Genomic DNA, 24,831 nt, shown 5'->3' on the forward strand with positions numbered 1-24,831 from the left:
TAATATCACCAATGCTTGCAACGTTATCAGTATATTAAGTAATCACTTTATACGCGTTAATAACTTTGTTGATATAACTAAATGACATTAAATTTTTTTATTGAGAACTTCCTCAGTTGATAAAGAATGTTAAGATGAAGAAAATCACTTTTGTTTCATCTCGATGTCTCAATCCATTCCCGAGATATAGTCTTCCAAAGTTCAGGCGCAGCGTTTGGTATTGCTGACATGGGTCAATGACCTAGTTACGCGTATCAGCTGGGTGTCTAGACCGGTGAGTCGGTCAACGTGCGAGGAAGACAACAGTAGCGGCGTCGAAAAAATTATGGTTGTCTTCAAACGACGATATCTCCGGAACCGGAAGAAGCATCGGGATAAATCGAACGGTACTTTAACGAAGAGGCTCTTTCGTTACGAACACCGGAAGTGTCAAATGTTTACGGACATTTATTGCAAAGTTATGGGCTATCAAATTTCTGTGCTTTTCACCCTCTGTCTACTGTGTCGGTGTAACGGGATTTGTGACTGAATTCGTACACAGACGGAAGTACAGGACGGACTAGAGTGTATGTGAGGCAAGCAGGCAAATATATCTATTAAATATATCTATTAAATATATATATCTGTATCTGTCAGAAAAGTGAATACCAGAGATTTCTGGCCACACTGGCAACCTTAAACGGCTCAATAAAGGCGATCGTATCTAGTTTCAATTGGGACCATTTTCGTAACGAGCCAATCATGCCAATCGATTAGCCAGTGTTCTATATAAATCAGTGTCAGTGATTCATTGTCTGTGTTCTCTTCCTAAACAAAACTTCGTGTCACGTTTCACGTTTAATCTACTATCGAATTAGTCATAGAGCAATTAAGATAATGTGCTCAATCAATTTAAGGATTGCAAACGTTTTCAAGAAACTTCTTAATTAAATATTTAGATGAATGTTTAATGACACCTGATAATGGCGCAGCGACTCCCGAAAAGGGAATCAACGCATCAGGTGCCGTTCCGGGGTGAGCGCATCCAATTAATAAGGCAGCGAACCGCATACTGGCCCCAATAACGTTACTCTCTCTCTCCCTCTCTCTCCCTCTGAGCATAACCAACTGCAGAGGTTCGCTCCGGTTCGTTGTCTGACTACGACTCGGCCTGGCCGCATTAAGCGTGGGTACACGAGTTGCCAAGCAGCTATCTGCATATTTACACGCGTTTCCCTGTGTACCGATAAAATCAGCAGCGCGCAACCTGCTCCGGAGCCTCGGCTGCGGTGTCATAATCGTATTCCTTGAAATACCTCCGAGCATTTTGGGACCCCCGTTCTCGTTACCGAAGCGAAAAGCAAACACGCGCCAGGAATCGGAACGAATCATCCCGCCTCCCAAGAAATTAGGGATGATAAGTTTTCCTCATTAAATGACTGTCCCATTTCTTGTTAGCCGTTCACTTCCATTAATGTTCCACAATAGTAGATTTATTCTCTTCTAATTTTCTCAGTGCTGATTCTACACCCGCAAAAAGCTGGTAGTAAATTTTCCGGTCAACCCCCAACGTATTTGGTCATCCCAGATAAATCCCAGGGCACTCCCGGTATTTAAGTACAGATAATTGTAGAAACTTTAATTAACGGCATTAGTTATTGCGGCGATTCCAGTGGAAACCGAGCGCCATCCCCTACACGATGGTGGTTGTATCGATATTGGAAACGAGGGTATATACTCTTGAGGGGCGGATGGTCGCCAGTATGAACCCCGCCAGGGCTTATATACGCGTGCACTTAACGTTCGCAATTTTTAATTACGCTCGCCGTTGCAGTTCGCCGGAGTGCTGCAAGTTTTACGATAATTTGCGGCCATAATTCGTTGCCGGGCCGCGAGAGACATCGCTTGCTCAGGAATTCACTGGATTATTTTTCGACTCTGCGCAAACCGCGACACTAAAACGCGATTGTAAAAGTAATTAAACGTATTTACGAACAGAAACCGCAAAAATTTGTGGAACCCTTCCCACGGTTTCTATACAGCGACGACTCGCCGCTCGTTGTTCAGACTCCTACATATTGTCCGCGAGTTAATACGTTTCCACAACAAAGCCTCTGAATGATGGCCCGATCGAACTACCAGTTTGGAAATATTCGCGCGAGATGAAACCGGGTATGCTGTCGCTGATAAGCGATTCTTTGTGCCGCGATAACTCGAACGTGAAGCGGCCCGTTCGATCGTATGGGAGAAATCGGTTGGCTCGCGTGAATAATGCTTGCCTGTGCCTCTTTTCGTTGTATACACGTTCCTACGTTCAGCAGCGTTTTACATATATCGTTAAAGTATGTATAGAAAGGTCAGAGGGCATGGCCGAAGGAATTTCTCGGGATCATTGAATGACTGGTTAGTTCAGCATCCAACCAGAACTCGAATACCAATGCAAATGGACGGAATGCGTTTGTTTTAATCATTGATATAATAGACTGTTTCTAATTTTCAGATTAATAATTAGAAACAAATATAGAAGTAAATAAGAATCTAGCATTTTCTACTTTCTAATTTTCTTTTTCCTTTGAAAACCAAGCAACTATTCACGTGAACGACCCTCGATCTCGTAACAGGTCCTTACCTGGTCGTACCCTTGCAGAAGAAAGAGTATGCAGCTCGGGACACGCACGAGTACACGGAAAGACCGTTCCGGGTCGGGTTAAACGTTTATCGGTGTGCGACGATGCTCGCGCGGTTGGGATCTTTCCCCGGACAGATATCAAGCAGGGAAAAAAAGAAGAGTTTCAGCCTTGGGGACAGGTTCGGTCGCAGAGGACTCGAGAGGATCGTCCGAGACGATACCGAGATAAAGAAACGAGGCTCGTAACCCAGATGCGTTCCGCGTGTTTTATTGCCCCGTTAAACGCAGCTAGCACCCGTCCTAGATGCGGTTCCTTATTCGTGGACCCCTGAAATCCGACCCACCATCGCATCGACTCACATAAATTTCCCGTCTCCACGGTTTTTTTTTCCTTGTAACGTGGATCAAATTCAGTTTAATTATCATCATGTTTGGTACTTTCATCAGTTTATATTAAATTAATTATTCCAGACACGTATTGATCTTGTGTAAGATATTATAAATCCTAGCTGTGATGAAATTACAATGTCTTTGAGAATGCGAAATTGTCAGCCATAGCTCGAATTGTAATATCAATGAGGCAGTAAAATACAATAATTTCAAGTATTCCTATCGTTTGTATAACCAGCTGTTCACCAACACGGAAGGCAGGTACGCGCGGGACACTGTTTCAAGGTCAGCGGCACCTGCCTCTCCGACCAGCCGGTTGCCAACCTGTCCAGGCACTTTCTCCGTTTCCCCGGCTGATGTTATGCCCGCACGTACCGGAACCAGACCGGTGCTCGTCCCTCCTCGTTATGCATTTTTCAACCGTACGCCGCGAGCAAGTCAAACCCCTCGAATACAGCTTTCCCTTTTTTTCCTTTTATTACCAGTACGCTTTAATTTCCGCCCGCATAGCGCAAACGTATCAAAAATGTACCCGCGACCCTCGTTTCCAACTAAGGTTTAACAAGCAGACCACATGTGCCATTTTAAAGGTCAGTCGACTGTTCATTTCAGGTGTTCTTCACACGAAAGATATTTGTTCACAGACAATGAGGGAAATTGATGAAAAGAAAAGAACATTTTGCAATAAAAATAGTGAAAGAGTATGAAGTGGTTATATCTAGTGTTTCCTCTGGTACTATTGTTAATATATCTATTAATGATTAGGCAAATCTAAATTGCACGAGACAAGTAAACATTGGACAGGTTCAATTCAGTCCCTCCACCACCCTCCATTGATACAATCCCCATGTTTCTCGTCGTTGACCCTGTCCACGAGGGATGGATTTCCTCGATGCAGACGGCGAAAAACTCGGGAAACATGCCTTTCAACTTTGCCGTTTATCCCTGCAGGGAAATCCGCGAGAACAGGGGTCGGAAAACGGTTCCAGAGCCAAGGGTGTCGGAGAAGCTTTTCCACCCTCCGCGTGGCCGGCTAAGCGGCTTTTTGCGGGACGAACCAGAGCCCTCAGCTTCCAACGCGATCACCGGAAGAGAAATGGCTCGCTCTGTTGAAGAATCGAACAGGCTTCATTCTAATTGAGTCCTCTTTATAAGTATTACCAGAGGCTGCCGTGAAAGTGGTCCTTGAAATTTAGCCGCCAGATGAGCGGCTAATTGCGTACCTCCCGATGGAGCTCGGATTAATTAAAGTGCAACGATTCGGGCAACGAAGCCGTGAAATTGGAATTCGAACGAGGATGTCTAATAATTGTAACGAGCTACTGCTCCAGATTCCGTTTAGTAAGGGTCCCACTGTCTTTACCAAGAATTAAACTATAGATCTCGCCGAAACGACGTCAACAATTGTCGCAGCGTTAATATACAAGTCTGCAAGTTTGCCGAGAATCAAATTAGAATATGCGGAAGGAACTTCAGAAGGTTCCCAGTTAGAGGTAAGTAAGTAACTTCATCCATTGTCGTTACGGATCCAGCGTCTGGCGAAGAAACGAGCCTAGTCGAGGGAGGGTAATCTGGAAATTCGATTTCGAAATTTGTCGTGAATCCATCCGGAAGTGGGAAAGATCGAGCCACGTTTGCGGTTTTCGGTCCTACCACCTACGGACGTATATCACGGCCGACATAATCGAATCGGACCGATGCGACGTGATTGAATTAGAAAGCGTGCCCACTCGTTGTCGCTACTCTTGACGGATTAAGATGGGACCGCATCGGACACGTAAAAATGGATGGCCAACGGAGAGGAGAAGTGTGTCAGGGGACCTCGGAAATAAGGGCGGCCTGCTAAGTAACGAGCCTTATCGTTCCCGCAGCGACCCCCGTCGAGGCGGTCGATATATATTTGAATAAAGCGATCGACGGTAAAAATATTTGCCCGTGAATCTCGAGCAAACAACGAGAAATCGAGTTGCACTCTGGCTACGAGGAGATCGCTTTTCCATTCGCTAAAAGGTTCGAGGGAAAGTAAAGTAAAACGCATCAGGCGGGTGAAATGGATCCTCTCTGCTTCTCGGAGATAAGGGCTGATATGTGGCCGAACCGAGGAATTAGATTCGCTGCGTTACGAACTTACTTCTTATTTTGCGGTTGAAAAAATCAACGGCTGCAAAATTCTATTTTTACGTTACTGCGCATCCTTGAATTTTTCCCGAAGAGAGCGTCAATAAACACGTGCTTGAAACGTAAAAAAGATTTCTTAGTTATGTTAAACTTTACGCGATTTTAAGTGCCGTCTTACTTTGGCCTATCGTTTTACTGAGAACTGACTGTTTCGCCTTTGAACCGGTCATAATTGCCCGAGGCTAGTAAATTTCCGCGAAGACGCCGTTAATGATTCTCAGATTGCGCGGTTAATGCCGGATAAGTCTTCGCGAAAGGGGGCAGGACGTAGAAAAAGAAGGAGAGGGGTATAAGCCACCCTACTACTCTATCCATTTCTATTTTCTGCTTCTTGGAGGAGTTATCGTGCCGGATGAGTCTGTGCTCAGAGGGGGCTGAAGAGCAGCCGCCGCGCAGCAGCAGCCGCGCTCTTATTATATCGATGGCATCAAGCCGCCCCGGAAAAGCCGCTGAAATATTTTCACGATTTTCCGACAAAGCGGTCCGCCGTTTCGCGCCAAAGTGCTCGCGAATAGTCTCATTTTTAACAGAGGGGGTGCGCGCCCGAGAGAGATTGTGCCGCGTCGTTGCCAGTCGCGATCGCTTTTCAGCCAGGGGTGAGCAACCCCTGTCCTCTCTAAACTTTCTCCAACAACGTGCTGCGAATTTTCTCTTTCAATTTTGACTTCAATAAAAATTACTATTCACTTTTACAATCGTTGAATCATCTTTCTACGCTTCGTTTTGTACGATATCCATTTCTCCACCCGGGCGATTCTCCAATTCGAGTTCTAACGCTATTCGTTACGTCTGTCATCGCTCGTGTCTACGTTTTCGCAAGTTCTATCTATAACGAAGCAGAACCAACCAACAGGAAGGAGGACCAACAAGTCCAAGTATTTGCTCGACGTTCGCGAACTTGTTCGCGGTCGGCGCTCCCTCGTTAGTTAGCCATTTATTCGCAGCTCGCTCCTCAGGTCGCAAATTGGGATCGATCCCGATAAACGAGTTACGCAAACGTTTTCTCCTAACTTAGAAATATTTTCCGCGCCAATAACGATACACTCTATTCGAGTTTAACATCCCCGTCGCGCCCCGTCGTTGAGTTGTTATTGGCAAGGCAAACTCCTCGAGTCCTCTCATCACCGAAATTTGCTGAGACGAACTTTGGAGAAGGGGCTGAGTTAATATTTTTAAGCCTGCCTCGGTTATATATCATGCTTGACATTTTATTAACAAGAGAATATTTTCTGATAACGCAATTTCAAATGGGTCCTGTGAGAAGCCACAGGAGGGGAAAATTTTGTATCGCTTACGTTGGAAAGAGGAACCGGAGGTGCAACGACCACGGGCTAAAAGGAAGCTTTGTCATCGTCGTCGTTGTCACCAGCGTGTCAGGAAATCGTTCGTTTTGCCTCGAAGCCAACCGCGTGAAAACACGAAGAGATGGGAACAGCATACTTTAACCCGTTACACTATTCTAGGGCAGAAGTTGACTGTCGCCAAGGAAGCTGTAAATTTCTATTGTACGGAGAAAATTTCCTTCACGAATAAAAATCGGGTTGAAATCCCAATAACCGAGTCTAATTTCCTCTGAAAACTTTTTGCGACCCTCGGAGACGATTTCCCTCGAAGCGAATTTCCTATCCATAGAGTGAGAGAGAGAGAGACAGAAGAGTTTTCGAAGTGCTTCCGAGCGCAGATCCAAATCGTTGGAAATTACTCCGTGTAACCCGGGAAATCCGGGAAATATTCTTAACCGAATCCGCGTTATCTCCACGAATCTTCGATATCCGGCCGAAGAAAACGCTAATTACGTGGCTAATTACGAAGATGACTAACACCCCCGCCCCCGGTATGCATGACAAACGTTCGCTGGCGAATAATTAACTGGTACATTCGCGTGGACAAATGATTTCGCATTACTGGTATTCCCTCGCACAATTGCGAAAGCGGACAAGCGTTATTTAAGCATGTGTTGGCTATACAGTCAATCTCAAAAGTTTATGTACCTTAGAAAAACGCATTTCCTATAATTAAAAAGAAATCAGACGTCGGGAGAACAATGCTAATAATAAATAGCTACGTGCTAAAAAGTATAGAAGGAAATATTCAATTAATTGTTGACGCTGGCGAAAAGCTTTTTGTACGGAAGTCGTAGGTACTGATATCCTCTACAAAGAAAGTTTCTATACATTTTTCTTCTGATTTCGATATTTAATGAGTTACATATGATNAATATCGAAATATATTCTAAAAAGCGTAAAAAATTCCAGACTTTTTAGGCTTGTATTTCCTCAAGTCAGTTGTTTCTTCCAACTTCATGCATGGACACCAAGTACCAAAAAGTTTTCTTTGGGTTACTGCTGATTACCATAAGAATGCATGCAAATTTTAAGTCACTATAATTTTTCAAAAAGTCCGTGAATTGATTTAAAATTTGGAGGTAGCTTTCTAATAGTAATAGGAATCTATAGTAACAAATTCAACATGCTAGCATTGTTTAAGTGTATGGCCTATACATCCTTAAGCCAGCCAGCTATGCTCATGCAAATATGTCTGTGGATTATGCATTCCATGCATAAATTATTTTGCCACGGAGATGAATGTCTCTCTCGAGTTTGTCAAACATCTCGTCTTATCTCCGACGTTGCTTTATTAACAATAGCAAAGTTCTTTCCTTGAATTTTCTTATTCAGATCTTTGATATGGAAAATTCCTTAATAATACAGTTAGAGAGACACGTTGTTATCTCTTGTATTAGCGAACGTACAGTAAAACGTATTAAGAGAACAAATACCACTGGTAATAAAAGATCATTGTTATCAAGCGACAACTTCATTATAACGCACTACATAGAAGTAGAACATGGATAAGTTCCCCCCGTTCAGGGTTAAGAGATTCAGAAACGACATTTAATGGATCTCTTTGAACTCGTCAAGGAAGACGAAAAGTAGCATGAAGACGGTTAATTCGGTCCTTTCAATGGTCGATTTATTCGACCTCTGGCGATTTTCCCTCGCGAGTACGGCGATGAATTCTGTGTGCATCGATGTAATGAAATAGGGGAGAAGGGCTGCGGCCTAACAAACGCCAATTAAAATGAAAATAGTGGCGAGAGGAAGTTCGCGGAATATAGGCGGCCTCGGCTCGAGAGGACCGTTTATAATTTTGTCGTGCTTTTCCGCGGCCATCGGACATGAATGTTTCATGAGACGCGCTGGTAACGTTCAAATCAGAAGCAGCTGCCGTTCGAGAAAAAAAAAAAAGTAACTCTGTTCACAACCCTTTGCGTGGCCAGGTGAGCAACGTGGTTATAACGGTAAAAAGGAAAAAGAAGATTCCTTGAATAATTAGCGAAGAGTATCACTTCTCTTAATTTACGGAAACGGTGCTATTCAATTCTTCTTTTTATACTTTATGTAGGGTAAAATTGAAAAAAGAGCAGGGAATGGCTATAAATTTCCATGAAATTTTATTTCTGCGATGATCGAAGAACGCGTGGCGCCAGCTGAAGCAGAAAAATACTTGAAAGAGATTGAATTTGGCATGCAGAAGCGATATAACTTCATGGTTCGACAAACTATCTTTCCGGGGTCTATTGCGCGACAGCTTTACCCGATCATCGATAGCTTTTCCTTTTTTCCTCTTCTCTGACTAAAAGCAGAAAAAATGCAGAACGCGCGGAGACAGCTGATGGCGAGTGACAGAGAGAGGAAAGGAGAGGAGCTAATACTTTAGCACGAACGCCCACGCGAAAATCAGCGCAGTCGTTTGACGTGGAAAATCGTCAAAGGGGAACGGCAACTTTCCCCCGCGCCGCATTAAAGCTACATTACTGCAGCTGTCGAGCTTTTTCCTACCTCCCGGTTACTCTTGTTTTCTATTGCATCGAGCAAAGTCAAAGCTAGAAGAAAGCCGGAGAAGAGCTCACTGTGTGAAACGTCTCGTGAGAGAGAGAGAGAGAGATTCACCCGGTGAACGGTGCGGAAGAAAGTAAAACAAGAACGCAACTCGTTTAAAGAGATTTTTTCCTCCACATCAGTCGAGCGCGCTGAGCTTTTTTCTCGAGTCCGCGTTCCTGGTTGGACACGTGGATCGATCGAAAATTAAAATGTCTATAACAAAATAGTCACGGTTAACGGCTCCGCGATCTAGTAAACTCTTTCGGACAGGACCAGAAAAAAGAAACTTGATCAACATCCTACGACAACAGAATTTCGGGATGGTCCCAAGAAGTTTTGTTGTCTTAGCACACACGCATACGTTACGTACGCTCCCCGAATCAACATCAGAGCTCATCAGAGTCTGTGCAAAGTCGATTACAATGTCACCGAACACGGGGTGTTATTCGGCTCTGGCAAAGAGGAAATCCCTCCGGCGGAGTTCGCGTTCTACCCTCTCTAAACCGCATCTCGTATACACACCGCGCGGCTGGTTACAAAAGAAACTTCTCGGTTCGGAACAATTTAGCCGCGTACGTACGTCGGTAGAAACGGTAGGTAGGAAAGTTCGCGGGGCCGCGCGGCTCACTTCCTGAATCAATAATTCCTAAAGGATATTTCCTCGTTCCATCGCATCGGTTCACGTTTATTTGTCCACACCCGTCCGGTCCGGAGCGTGAACGCGTCTGTTTTGCTCCCCTTTCGACACCGGCGGTGAAAAAAAATCGTGAGAGCACAAGGGGGCGCGGTATATCGTTTTCACCGCGCTGTTCTTTTCGGTCTAGAGGGTCGCAGAATTATATGGCGGGTCACGTGGAGAAAACGCGACACGAGAGTCCTCGATAGTGCTCGATGGACGAGGGTGACTTTTCTGCTGAATTGACCATTAGCGGGTTATTAGGAGGGCTGCGCGGGGGGGCTACCCGCGCGTATGCACGCACATGTACGAGTACTCGAGGAAGGCTTTACAGGCCGTTAAAGCGCTTACGCGCTCGCTCCTTCTCTGGCGAACGCCGCCGGCGCGGGATGCTCGCTAAGTGGACCATTCAACGTTGCCTGACGGAATACATTACAGGAAGTAGCAGTTAAAAAACCTTCTCCCCTGACGCACCTCCCATGCCTCTCCCGTCCCGTTCGTCTTCTGATCCACGGGACGTAAGCATAATTCCGTCGAGTCATTATATTCTCCTAATTCGGCAAACGATCGCACGCGATTCGTGCAATTCTACTTTACTCCGGAGAAAATGTTGTCGTGAATCGACAGTGGAAAGTTACTGGAAAGTTTTTACCTTGCGGAGCATTTCCTCGAGCGACTCCATGTCCAAGGCGGAGTTGTTGTTCTCCGTACGTACGGGTTGAACCATTTGTCACGATGTCACGTCGCGTTCGGCTTCCTGATCTGGCACTATTCACTCGCGAGTCGGTCGTTCCTTACGAAGAAACTCACGCTTGACCATCGTGTTCGTAGATTCTAATTAGAAATCGTAGCGCGCACGCAAAACGAAAACACGATACTTTTTTCAAATGTCTTTATTGCTTGTCCATTTTCATTTGACGATCGATTCTCTACGATTCCTGTTCAATAACCAAGCCCACCCCGTCGATTACGTTCTCCAAGGAAAGTGATAACAGCTACTCGAAACGGCAAGAACTTCAAAAGAAGTTCCTAGAACAAAGGAATCGAATGGTGGTCGGGTAGAATCAATTCTCCTGGACAAGAGAGAAGCATTACGTCTACTATTCAAAGGGACAGAAAGTAATTCCTACTAGGAGCTCCCGTTCCGCTTCCGGTCTTAGAAGCTCATCAAGAACTCCTGTCCGGGTCTCTAAAGCGCTTTGTCGACCGCTTCAAGCGCCCAAAAATTGCTCGTCCGTGGTTGGACAAACGATGAACGAAGAAAACCAAGTTGAAATAAGGAGGACGACAAAAAGCGGTGAGGTCAACGGGATATAACTCCGGTTCGGGGCGGTCTTCTATTTTAACAGGCGTATAAATTACAACGGGCGAGTCTACCAGGAGAAACGGCCTCGTCTTTTTGGCGGTGCTTTCGACTTTTCGTCGGATAGAACGAGAAGACGCGAAGAGAAAAACCGTGGCGAGGATGAGTGCGCGAGGAAGCTAGCTAGGCACCAAGAGCATCGCGACGCGATGCGACGAGGGTGTTCGCTGGCTCGAATCGACTATTTTCAGTCGCGGGATATTTTTAAGCCCCGTTTGGAGCACGAACGGCCGATTTCCAGGAGAAAGAAGCTTGATGTTTCCTGTTCTCTCCTTTCCGAAGAGACGGTGACGCGAACGAAAAAGAAAACGCGCCGGTTGTGTCGCCTTCGCTTTCCTCGCTCCTCATCCCTGCCTTCTCCTCAGGGAACTCGCCTACTTCTGACTAATTGAGCCTGCTCACAGAAAAACGCGCCGCGGAATTTCTTGCCGGCTGTTTTTCCTCCGACACGACGCTACGTGATTTCCTTTCGGCTAATGCGTTTCCCTCCCCCTCGCTTCGTTGCACCCAAGCCAAACTCGTAATAACCCGAAAATCAGGGATTCTAATTTGAAAGCCAGCCACAAGCCTAACAACGATTCTCTGTCATCATCTCCTAATCGGAAGAGCTATTGGGGCAATAGCGAAATACGATTTCGTAGAGATGAAACGCGAATCGAAAGACAGTTAGCTGCTCGTATTATCCGGCACGCGTGGTATTCTCTACAGTTATACGAGTTTCAGATAGTTTCGGCGTTTTTACTGCGTGGAATATCGTCCGGGGACGGTTACGGTCTGCCGGTACGACGGAACGTTGTCACGTTCTCTCGCGAAGCACCACTAAAAAAAGTTTCCCCGTAAAGCTGATTTAATAAAACTGCAACTCGAGTCGCAACACCCGCCTCGTACGTCTCCAGCCCTCTTATTAATTCTCTCGAGTAGAACGATATATAAAGATGGAGGAGGACACGCTTCGATCCGAGATCACGAGGTTTTCGTTAATTATAGCGGGAATTAATAATGCGACCCTCTCAGCCGGTTAATTTCCCGCGAGACTCCTGAACGAGTGACACGATCAATTTAATTTTTTAGAATGACAGGTACAGTGACTGCGGAAAATATCGGAATCATCTCCATGATTTCCAATAGTCTGCTTGTTCAGAATTTTGAAATCATTCCTGGATGCTAATAAGTGATAAAAAGTGTAGCTTGCCAAACCTTATTTGTAAGCATTTAACTAATTAAAAGATAGATATAATAATATGTTACAAATTGTTGCAACCACTGTATTACATATACGTGATATGGGGATCACTCGAAAGGTTCAGTGACTTTTAATCATCGAAATAATACTTTGAGAACGATCTCGATGGCGCGTTTCCATTGCTCGATGTTTGAAGAACGCTCGTTAATTCGCGAACAGGCGGGGGGTCCAAAGTTCGGGGCAAAGCGGAGTCGCTCCTAGGGGCATTTAATTACCGAACGGCAGCTCGACAGGGTGCTCCGCAAACACGTAAATACGCGGCCGTTCGCTCGCCGCGCCATGGGTTTTCGTTTATTTTCAAAGCGGGTCCGACGCCGCGGCGTGTAATGTATTCAGCTTCCTCCACAAAGGGTGAAATTTCGCGATACTCGCCGTTAAACCACGGGAGAACGGCCCCTTTGCTTCCTCTAATTGCGCACCTTGCATACCTTCGTTTTTGTTGCTTTTCTTTCGGAAGGAACATCGAGTTAATCGAGGCTACAGTTTTAACTCATTGACACTATGCAAACAGATACCCCAAGGAAATTGCGTTAGCAGACGCCCCTTTTTAAATGAATTCACAAAAATCGACTCGTTTTCTCATAACAAAAATTGAACCCTTTCTTTTTACTAAAAATTTTTGATACATTTTTTAGAAAAAAATTTTCTTACGAAAGTGAGTGTCGTTCATACAAGGAACATGGTATATCGTAAAGGACGATGAATCGCGTTAAAAAGGTCAGTCACCCATGGATAGTTCTCGGTCGATTAATCATAAACAATCGAAAGAGATCGGGTCGATTCTCGTGGGTGCTTCCGTTGACGCGACTCTACACGAGACGAACGGATAGATTGATGAAAGCCAGTACGGCGTTAAAAGCGATCGACGACGAAAAGCGATTCCGCTAAAAACTGATATTTCTCTTCGTTCGTTTAACGGTGTTCTCCGACGAGAGGAACATGGATCTCTGCTTTTTCCATCCATCGCGACAGCGTCGATCCCCTGACCCTGGCCGATCGACCGATGTTCGTTTCGGCTCTCGACGCGAAGCGGGCCGATGCACGTTTTATCTCGACTTTGTGATCAAAGCTTAATTGAAAAAGGGCCGGGTACCCCCACCGCCAAATGGAAACTGATACCCCGACCGAATACGATCGACAATGCAGCCTGTTACCTCTCTTTCGAGGCGTACAGTTTGCGCACAGCTTTGGCATTCGTTAGATACCCGGTTAAATCGACGGATTAAAAGCTGTGGACAGAGGGCAGAGAGACGAGGAAATGGAGAACATAGTTGCGTAACCGACCGATCGCGTCCAAGGTAATTCTCGATAGAGACTCTGATGTCATCCACGAGTTAAAGCTCTGCCTGTCTGTCTTAATTTTTCACGTGGGAGGACGCGTTAATCTATCTTTTCTGTTGTTCGCCTTTCGATGCTATTGACAATGAAACGTACGATGTGCGGAGCAACGAGATGGACTACCTGTCCTCGTCGCAGACTTCGTTTACGACCCTCGGTTAGCTTTAAACGAATCGGAAGAGAGTAAACGCACCTGCGGAGAGATGATCAATTCGGCTGTGAAATGGATTCCAAAGGGCAACAATAACGATAAAAGAGGCTGAAAAGAATCGCAGACTCGGTATGCACGCTCGGTCGGGTTCTCTGCTAATTGGCTAGGAACTTGAGCCGAGACCGATTAATTACTGGCGCGGCACGAAAAGATCCCTTGATTTTTCTCGCTCGCCGTTTACCTGCTAATTAGTATCGTCGGCTACCAGGCGGAGAGGGGGCTGCTAATTATCTTAGCGACGCCTGACGCGACGCGTGTCGCAATTACGTCCGAAGCTAATTCCGAGACCCGTCGCAATTGGTTTCGACCTTTCACCTTGGAGAACCTACTCGACCGTCTGTGATTCGATGGTACTTAATAATTTTATTCGAGGAAAGAGTTTACTTCTAACGCGGGCTGCGAGCAATGAGAGGGTACGAGGAGAAAAGCGAACAGCCAATCCTATCACCCTCGACTTCATGAAACGAAACTTCTACGACACCGTAAACGATAACTGTGAGCACACTTCAGAGATCGAAACCACTTTAGCCACCCTATCCCTGAACTCCATCGATAGATACAAAACACAGCCGATACCCTATCCGCAATTCCCCGGTAATGGATGGTTCTATAAAAATACGTAACTTTGTAAACAGCCTCTACGACAACTTCCGCTCTTTCGACGCATCCAACCCTTATGGACCACGCATTCCCATTCACCCGGTAACGGCGGGCTATACTCCGGGTACGGGAATAATTCATCGAATGGCTGGTAACAGCCCGTATACCTAGCGAACGGGTGAATAAATGATCGGGAAAAGTGCTCGATACGACCAGAGAGTGTCGTCGCGTCCGCTCGAAATCGCGCGCTACCCGCGTCGATCCTCGCTCGTTATCACTCCGGTTGCGCTAGCGCTCTTCGCACCCTCGCGGATTCTCTTTACCCGTCGTTATCGTAACTTCATTAACCGCGCGTTAACGAAAACCCGTTTAATTATGCCGGCGGACAGCGATTTTTAATTAAAAACCGCGCATCATCGATCGGTCTACGCGCGGACTAAATAAAAGAGCGCTACGCTAATATTACCCGTGGTACAAAGTTTTTAATCAGTGCAGTCATAAGAACACTTGAAAATCAAGATAGGAGAATACTTGCTTTATACGTTTTATTATAAGCGAATAAATCCCGAGTTTCTGTGCTTTTTATTTCATGATATACGTTCCGGTTGCCAAAAAATTTTCGCTAGGAGTATAACGAGGAGAATCGACGAACAATTACCCTTACCGGTATCTCGTGATAGTCATTTCCCGCGTCGAATCGCAACGCCGAATCACGCGGAGATCGAATAAGAGCGAATTAAACCGCGCCACTTCGCTCGATAACGGCCTGTCCAACGAGCCGTCGAGTAATACCCCTTCTATCGGTCCGATATACCCGCGTTCCGCGTTTTACAAATTCCACTGGACGTTCGATTACTCTGTTCTATCGTGTTTCGCGAAGCAACTGTTACTCCAAAAATTTGTCCACCGTTGACGTTGGCTTCCCGTTGGGGGAAACTATTAGAACCGGTGCACAGTCTTCAACTACTTAATCACAATCGTGCCCACGTCTAGCGCTCAATGATTCACAAATTAGTCGTCCCTGTCGTTCGTCATATTGCGATTTGAATTACATTGTAACTTGATCGAAGTATAAACTAGTTGTTTCCAAAAAGAAAACATACTATGCAGTGCAGTTTATAATGAATGCAGTTTATAACAAACCTGTGAATCACTGGCTTAGATAAAATGAAACGAAACTACGCGATCACTGATTATTATCGAATGAGGTGTTCACGTATCGGGGCACGGCCGGAAGTGTTCATCGCAGACGTGTCAGCATACGAAGAGAATCAGACAGAAAAGGGAAGAGAGAGAATGAATGCCGACAGTAGAGGGTGGTCGAACGCGTGCCTTGGTAAGCGATTGATCGATCGAACGACAGCGAGAGCGTGTACTGCTCCGGTCGCGGTTCACGGGCCACTGAGAGGGAACTTGTGTTCCTGGCGTCCTCGGAGTCGTGCTCGCGAGACAGAGGGAGCGACAGAGAGCGTGCTCTACGTCACATGCGCGCTACGTAATCCCAAACAAAAATGCCTGCCTGTCCTTAACAGTCCTATATATTCGTCCTCCTCCAACACGGAGGGGCTAGCGAACAACAATAACAACGGCACGCGCGACGCGACTTCCGTGCACGGGGTTGCGGAGGATCACTGCAGAATACGGAATCGGGAGTTCTGCCAAACTGTGCCCGCAACCTCTCCTCCAGGTTCTTCCCTGTTGGCTGTTGTGTTACACTAGCGGCCCTCCTTGTCTATCGCTGACAGCCGCTCGTAATCACCTTTTTCGCGCGACTGCGGCAACTCTTGCTTCGCCCACGCTACTTTCTCCGTTTCCAAAAGAGTTACGTAATGGATACTGTCGGAAAGGGTGAACGTCGACGAGGATCGGGGATGCTCGCACCGAGGATTGCGTAACGCGTGTCTCTTTCGCGTTGGGGTCGAGATAGGGAGATGGTGACAAGTACCGTGACGCTTAACTTTGGGGTCGATGACTTCCCAGTGGGTGAAAGTGTTCTGTTAGATTACATTTTCGTTTCCATTTGAACAGAAGTCGATAATGGTTTAGAAATATTAAATTCACTCGTAATCGAGTTTTAAGTAGCTTTTAAGTCTCGACTTAATAGACCAGCAGTAAGAATAATAGTAAAACTTAAGTACCTCATAAAGTCCATTCCAATTAAGGTATTTCTCGACTCACCTGCAACAGAAGAACAAATATCAAATTAGTAAGATGCTTGTAAAATTCTTGAGACTTCGAAATCACGTTAAACTTCACTATCAATTTGTACTATCGTTTTACTGATAGGAAATGCTCAAGATAAAGTATTTTCATAATTTAAGAGCCAGAGGCTAAGAAAACCTGGTTGGTTCCGATGAAATCTCGATTCCCTCGAATCGCTAGAGGCAACCGCACGTCAAACGGCGTTCCGTCGACGTCGCGCCGCGTAACGTTATTGTCCTGACGCGCGTCACCGCAAGAAAGCGATAGCGGAAGCGAGTTTGGGTATTTCGCGTTTGATATTCGGCGCGGAATACGGAAACGTGGCCGGGATGCGATCTGGAATCTCGGAGCCCCGTGACCAACCGTCGCGTTCCTCTGTCGCCAAGCTTCACGGTTTGCAAAGCCGACAACTCCGACGGGACGCGTGTAACCGGGTTTACGCGCTGCGAATGATTCGTTGCGGCTTTCGTCTGCGTCACACTGTAATTGCGTGAAATTCGATAGAAGCTGCAGTTTTTGAATAGCTGCAGGTGAATTTTGTTGAGCGCCCACTCGTTTGCATAAAATTTAAGGTGTTCCGAGGAAGGAACTGATGACAAATGTGACTCTGAGTTTCATGGTTTTAGCAGGTTTTTATTTATTCCGAGTAAAGTTGGTTAAGAGCTCGTGAAGCAATAACGACCGGAGATGGCTGGCTCTCATTGCGTCGTTTGCCAAGGTTTTACGGATCTCCGAGTTTACAGATACGTTAGATTCGTCTTCACATACATTAAATTCATAAATATCGAAGGTAACGTTATGGAGTATAATGCAGATATGCGATAACTCGTATTGAGTTGTCAGACATAAACGGAAAACCGGAAGCGAAAAGTTTTAGCTGAATTCGAAGAGCTTTTGAAACTTTTCCTACGAACGCTTTCGTACCTTGAGCGTGCTTCAAAGAAGAACAATGGATGAAATCGTCTATTGTTAATCCTCTGGAGAGGCTATTGAAGAGGATTCATTACCTATCAGTCAGTTGACTCTCGAAGGAATTTATAGAGCTTTCATTCGCGTTTAAAACCATTTTAGTGAACAAGTGCCCATGGTCATATTTTCTTTCGCGGGTTTAAGAATAAAATACGCCGTAAATGGCTTGACGGGATGACCGATTTAATTTGCTCCTGCGCCGGATGAAATACGTGCGAATCTCTTAATCGCGGAAAGGTTTAACGAGATCCGTAGACGTCGTAAATTCTCCCTTATTTCCAAATTAACCGAATGGACGCGAGGCGTGTCCGTGCTTTCATTCGCGCGGGACGAACGCGGTCTCGCGTTTAAACCGAGCGCCGCGATATTTTCTGGCTGCTGCCCTGTCTTGGCAGGCTGCGCTTGCTAACTGGACCGGAAGTGTCCATTACGCCGGAGGAAAATTAAGTCTCTCGCGCATGGCGGACATCGCAGGTCACTGCGTCCATGGTTTTCGTGTTGGTCCACTTTCTGGATCGATAATCGCGCCCGGAACGAATTCCAGCCGAATCCGATCATTTCTGATCGGACACGGGGAACAGACGTTCGATCATTTGGATCACTGGACCGAGACTCGAGGCTGTTACTCGGACCCTTTCGTTCGCAGATCGACATATCCATCAATTGATCTACACGACTCTTTCCTCCTTAATCCTGCTGCCCATGTAGCGGATGAACGATCGTGTGTTTTTCCAAGCGAAAAAAGTGGTCGAATAAGAAAGCAACGGACAAAAAGCTTGAGTAAATATACGAATAAACTTATAAGAATCTATACATTTATGTAAGAGCAGATACGAAAATGAAGATTAACAAAGTTTTATAATAGTCCTTGTTTCATTGGTTTTTTACCAATCTCGATTGTCTACGGGGAGCTGTTGCTTCTTTTACATTAGTACAGAATAACATCTCGATAATTATCTCCCGACACTTTCCGCTGGATCGAAAAGGAAGCAAGGTCGCTAAGGGACGTCCTAAAGATGATTAATCGATCCGCTAGGTTAATTAACCGACCGCGGTTTCATTAGGGGGGCCTACCCGATGACCGGTGGCTATGCCGGGAATTTTCGTTAAATTGCACGCCGCGGCGGTAGGGAAGAAGCGTGCGTAGCTCGTGCCCTGAATTTTGAAGCCCCGACTACGTCGCCCACGCGCGTCTCAACGGCGAGTATTTTTTCAATTTATCCGACCTACCCAGGCGACGCTGTAATTATCGCCCAGCAACTTTGCAACTGGGTCAGGTCCGGTGTTTAATCTGCGTTCGCCTCTCGCGTAATTTTCTTGCGGAATTTTCGCGTTGGAAGAGCGAAGAATTCTGCATTATCATTTTAACCGGATAGCCGGTCTTAGTTCGATTTTACGAGAAAGCAATTTTCACCTCGCAAGTCGTGAGACGAAGCTTTTCGGAGTTCCTCGCCCCGGGTCCCTAATGGAAGTTTGTTCGAGCTCCTTTAAAGTTCATACGAAGGACAGACGCTTCCGTCTTGTTCGACGACAGGGCTGCACATTTTCTCGCACCGTGCTAACAGCCTCATCGGTGGGGTTACTTAGCAGGGCTCAAGGCCGGGAGCAGGCAAAGACTCGTGATTGCGGCGGGCACGTTCTATATGTATATCGAGTGATCGATTCCTGACGCGAAGTCGCAGAATACTGAGGATTGATGAAGGCACCGCAATGACGTCAAGGTCTAACAACGCAATGGCTTAAGCTCGAAGGAGAACCGAGAGAGACGGAAGGAGAGAGAGCGAGAGAGGTTTCGGATCGAACCTTAAAGCCATTCTTGCAGCTGCCGTGTCCCCGGGACAGAAGTTTTTCACGGCGGCTTCCGAATACGGCTTGAATAGAACGATAAAAGGCGGAGGGAAGCAATAAGTTTCGATTCATCCAAGTTCGAGGGCATCCACGGCACGCAAATAGAAGCTAAATCGTTTTCGCCGGCACGTCGAGGGTAGAGGTAGCTTGGTCGCGCCCTTTTAAACTTGGCTCGAGTGGATTTTCGACCGGAATCAGCGATAAACTTGGGATTTGCTGCCTCGCTCGCAAACAAAATCAATATTTAATTCTTCGAACTTTCGTCACCGTTTGGCAACCGGACGGAGGAACAGGAAGGAAGGACGGGTTGCCACGGAAGACGGTAGGAGACAGAGGAAAGGATCAATGGAGACGCGGCAGCTCCCTTCCGAACCTTTGGAACCCGATAAGGCATGCAGAAAACTGACTGCCAGAAATCCTGCAAGATAGAATTTATCGGAATTTATCGTTTTGAGTGGCCATACGGACACGGAATCTTTCTACGGAATATCAAACGCATTCACCGATAACTACTTCACTTCTATATGCGCTTTGGCTTTTGAAATATTTCAGCAATGTATGACAGATAGTTCTGAAACAATGATATTTGACGTAATTTCATCTTTCTTCGAATATTCAATAAAATATCGCAGAATTCATATTTTTAGAACGTCTCGTTCGTTTCTGTTTTCAAATATATACTTGACTCGCGAACGGGGGTGCAGTATTATTGTTTTTGGCAGCGACAACAGGCGAGAACAATTAAGGCAATAGAATGTCTGGGGAAACAACGATTGAACGTCGATTGCAATTAGCGGTGCGTGAATGGCTCTCGCATCGGAGTCGTTGAATGTTTAACAGCCGCGGAACGGGGGCAACGCGTGATTTCGAAATCTCGCGGCATAATTATCGGAATGTAAATGCCGCGTAATGTACTTCCATTTAGTTCAATAATTGGCAAATGTATAAATGAGGTCCGAGGCGTTTCGCGGCTGCCGGTGCCGGTAGCTCGCGGCGACTTTAATTAAATTTTCGCCTAGTTTCGTACGTCTACCAACCCCAGATGCAAATTACGCTACGCCTTCGGGCTAAAAATGTTTTGTCCCGTTTCAGCTGCACCTCCATGACCTCGTTCGTGTTGTTCGATCGAACAAAAGTTAATTTTCGTAAAGAAATTCGTGGGTAGGAGAACGGTAAACGCGTCCCTGATTTCGTTGAGAGATAATAAATTAGCGTAAATGTCTAGTTTCTGTCGTCATAAAGTAAGAGTCCCGACAAAATCCACCACCCAAAATTAACCACTATACTTTAGCTCGTTCTCGGAAAAGGTAAGAATCCCCTGACGTGACGAACAGCGAGTCCGAAAGCAGCCTCATAAATCGCCGCCGGAGAAGAGGAACGATATAACCAGCCGAAAGTGCGAGGGGCTCGCGAGCCACCCCCACGCACACGGCCGAAACCGAGTCCCGCGGAGCCGATAGGGGTGCGCGCGATGAAATTTAATAACGCCCTCCGTGTCCGTCTTACAAACGAGCCCGATTAATTCCTCGATAAGCATAATCATCGCGGCTGATCGCGAGACGAAAAACGTTCAACTCGGCTCGGTTACCCCTCAAACGCAATCTAACGAGCCGAACTGAAGCAGGGGATGAGATCTGGTTCGATAAGGGGTGTAAGATAAGCTCCTGTCATGGTAGGAGCGATTTTTTTTCTTTCCCAACCGAAAGATAAGCGGACGCTTTTCTATCGGTGGAAATTCGGACGCAAAACGACACGCGTTCATGGTCGATACGCCGGCTTCCGGTATACTTTGCAGGTTTGCCAATGACGCGGCGATAAATCATCGGTTCGCGACCAGAGCTTGCTGTACGCTCATCCATTGATTTCACGACACGCGCACCGGTCGCATACTTGCGATTTATTACAACTGTTATTGTTCTATCCGGGAATTTCGGCGAACAGAAATTCTGCAGATTTCTACTCGGGCGAAATGATCTTGTTAAGCGAAGATGGCTTAACTCGTCTGATTGATCGAAATCAGCCAGATTACTTTCGCTAATAGTTTAAGCAGCAGCACTAATGTAGTGATCTCAACAATCCTAACTTACGACCACGTAGCTCGATCAACTAATTTTGATGAAGCGGTCTCGGCGCATCCTCGTTTACATGGGAACGCTCGCGAACGTTATATTATATCTTCGCGTCTTCTCATACTGTAACAATCATGAAGTAACTGTGCTCATTCATGCGTTAACTTACGTTATAATCTAACGGTACTTGCTCGTAGAAGTAGAAGAAATAAACTGTGTGTCATAATCGCGAAATCATTTTCATGTGTTTTAAACTGTCTGAGTTATAGATTTTTATGCAATAAGAAATGTTCATACCAATTTGAGAAATAGACACTTTCTATTTCATACCCATTCGATGTAGAGACGATTTTCGCAGTGGTTGAAATCTTTAAAAATCGTCTCGCATTTAAATACGATGTAACGAAGGACTAATTACCGAAAGTGTTTGGAATTTCGATACGCGGGGTGAGTAGCTCGTTAGCCCCTCCTCGAGCGCGTCCTTTGACTCGTTGTAATCTCCGCGAGAGGTCTCAACGGGAATAACGAGGAACCGAGCGTAGAGTCGAGGTCGGCGAAATCGATAGAATTAATGACTCCTGCACAACCGCACCAAATATTACCCACCGTAAAGCCGAGGCCGCGGATCTCGCGCGTTTCCAAAGGGCTTGTTATTCCAGCCCGACTTTCGCTCAATCGATCCTCCTTCACGATTCCTCGAGAGTCTCCGCGCTCTCTCGCCCAACCCTTTCTCTCAGCAGGAAAAACCGATCTCCACAGACGGCTGCTAGACGCTCGCAAAAAGCCTTGATGGCTCTGTTATCGTTCCCGGATGACTCGGAATTACCGTGAAAGATTAATCGAACGAGCCTTAAGCCGTCGTTACAACGTTTTGTCTATATTTTTGCACGTTTCAGAATTAGATATCAGCACCCTTGTAATCCTGTACTTAAAAAAGTTTCTAAAGAGCGTGACAAAAATCGAGACGCCAAAAGAGAACATCTATTTCGTTCGAATAGTTGTAGAGCTCATCAGGGTCTCGGTATCTTGGAGGAACTCGTTCCGAGGGATCGGTGATTAGTAGTGGAACCGGGCAAGAGATAGTATCGCGGTGATGAAAAATCTTCCGACGCATCAATCTCCGAACACCAGAAGCGAGATAAAGAAAGAAAGGAACGCCGACAAAAACTCGGTCGCCATCGGTGATGAGAAACACGGTCGTAATCAACGCGTTACATTCGACAGTCGGTTCGAGAGGAATGCACCGACCGTAATTTAGATTTCTCGAGCACCGAGAGAGAATGTGGCGCACCAGGGCCACGACCGGAGCAAACAAAAGCGACGTGTAAATAACGGGAGAAGCGCTGATGCTTTCCCAGCCACCGGATGATCGTCATTGTTCCAACTACAGGTACTGTGCCCGGCGAGAAACGGGTGGGGAGGCCAGTTTCCATTTACCCGTTTTCGTTCACCGACGATTCCTCGATTACAATGCCCCGCGAACAACCCGTGAACATTAGCGAGCCACGAGCTCGTCTGCGCTTTATTGCGGTTGACATTAACGATTTAATGCGCCTCTTGGAAAGCGTTATCACATGATCGAGCGTGTCTGACCATTACCGTCTTATTCTACTTTTACCGAGTGACGGTCTCGGCGCTTGGACAGAATCACACGATACAGTAGTAGATGGTCGTTTTTATACCTAAAGTAGGAATTCCATTTTCAGTGACACGTGTAAAAAATCTTGAGATATATTTTCCACAAGTTACCGTCCCGTATGCAAATGCAATACGAAGTGGCATCTGCCATTCGCAAACAGCGCGGTGTAAATCGACTCGCCTAGCGTAATGTAATATTTAGCGAACGCATGTGACAACGCGACTTTTATCCCCCAAGATGCGAGCCAACTTCCCGAAGCGACCGGTTAATAAAAACTGCATCGTACCATGTCGCGTTTCACTATTTACCAGCGGAATCTCGAGTCGTGGTAGGAAGGACCCGTGGCCGTGTATCGCGTGTAAACGACGCTCTGGCACCGAAATCCGCGGTTACGCCGGAAACTCTATTCCCTCTCGCTCCCCGGGGAATTCTCGGCGTCTGCTTAGCACGATTTGGCCCATCCCCGAGAATCCCGGCTCCCAATGACACGTCGTTCGTGTCAGTACTAATCCGGACTAAGGAGGTTGAATGTAGGATCGTGGCCATTAATTCAAGCCGCCCCTCGCCCTCGTGGCGAGCGTCCCGGCCACCGCAAACAATTCCAAACCCGCCCCCTCGTCCCCGATTATCGGCGTCTCGACGCTTACGTCCCTTCCCGCGGTTCGAACGCGTTGCGGGATCGAGGATCATACGTGTTGCGAATTGCCCACTCAAAGCGCCGACCCTTTGCCCCCTCAAACAGTTGTTTTTAATACGCGATGCGTGAGATCTCACTGATAGGAAAATCTGTACCTTTATAAGAGGGTAGAAATGATTCTTAAACGTGTTAGACTTTCCAAATGTAGATGTGAATTGATCACTTAATAATCACTACACTCATTTTTGTACTCGGAAACGCATGTTACACGGAACTCGATAGAAACTCTCACGAGAGGTGTGAACGCTACCAGTATTAAAAACGAACTCCGGATGAGATCGCTTCGGTACTTGTTTATACATTCGCTTCTAAAAATATGAGCGATCAATATGTGGAGAGGTGAGTGAAGGTCAAAAGATCAAGGATAATGATGCTACTGGATTTCATTTGTAGTTTATTGAGGGACGATCATATTCGTCCTAATTCGAAAAGAGAACAGATAACTCGTTAGGAGCTTTTAATACTTTCGATCTAGTATGAATCACTTCCGCACAAAATAAATAGAAAAGGATGTAAAATTTTTATGACACAGAATCCATCGACATTTACGATCGTAATCAGTGTTAAGACTAAAATGGTCAAACTAGCTATTGTGACAGATCAAGCGGATGCGAAAAATTCGCGAAGAAATTCGTCCAATCAAATGAAACGCCCGATCAGCGGAGAGGTAGCCGGCGACATCGAAAGGGGATCGGTGGCGGGGAATGATGAATTGCAGCAGGAATCATCCATCATTGTCATAAACAGCGTGAGGATCGCCGTTACGGGGAGCAAACCCCGTGGGCAACTCGCTAAGATAATTACCGGCACCTTCCAATAATAACCTTAGGCGGCTGCCGCTGCCAGTCCGTTAAGTATGATCGTCTGATTTCGGCTTCATTCGCCGGGAGGAAAGATTTGGGCGCATCGCGCCTAC

The 24,831-nt window shown here is 46.1% G+C and overlaps 1 protein-coding gene across 13 annotated transcripts in view; it reads right to left on the reverse strand.

Annotated features, from left to right (window-relative positions):
- The window catches only part of LOC108627214 (uncharacterized protein CG43867), an 83,790-nt gene that overhangs the window by 25,526 nt on the left and 33,433 nt on the right, over positions 1-24,831 (reverse strand). Inside the window, exons 1-2 of one of the 13 annotated variants that reach the window (XM_026815421.1) lie at positions 15,635-15,895; positions 10,389-10,674 (exon numbers count right to left, since the gene is read on the reverse strand). The exons of 7 other annotated variants lie outside the window; for them this stretch is intronic. In XM_026815421.1, coding sequence (XP_026671222.1) covers positions 10,389-10,463 — 75 coding nt within the window. In that variant the 5' untranslated portion in view covers positions 10,464-10,674; positions 15,635-15,895. Of the gene's footprint in view, positions 1-10,388; positions 15,896-24,010; positions 24,152-24,831 lie in introns of those variants that run through there. 5 more of the 13 variants (XM_026815420.1, XM_026815419.1, XM_026815418.1 and 2 more) reach the window with 5 other exon arrangements.

The sequence above is a fragment of the Ceratina calcarata genome, unplaced genomic scaffold (assembly GCF_001652005.2).
Source record: "Ceratina calcarata isolate Rehan_Ccalc_2016 unplaced genomic scaffold, ASM165200v1 scaffold449.2, whole genome shotgun sequence".
Classification (NCBI taxonomy): Eukaryota; Metazoa; Arthropoda; class Insecta; order Hymenoptera; family Apidae; genus Ceratina; species Ceratina calcarata.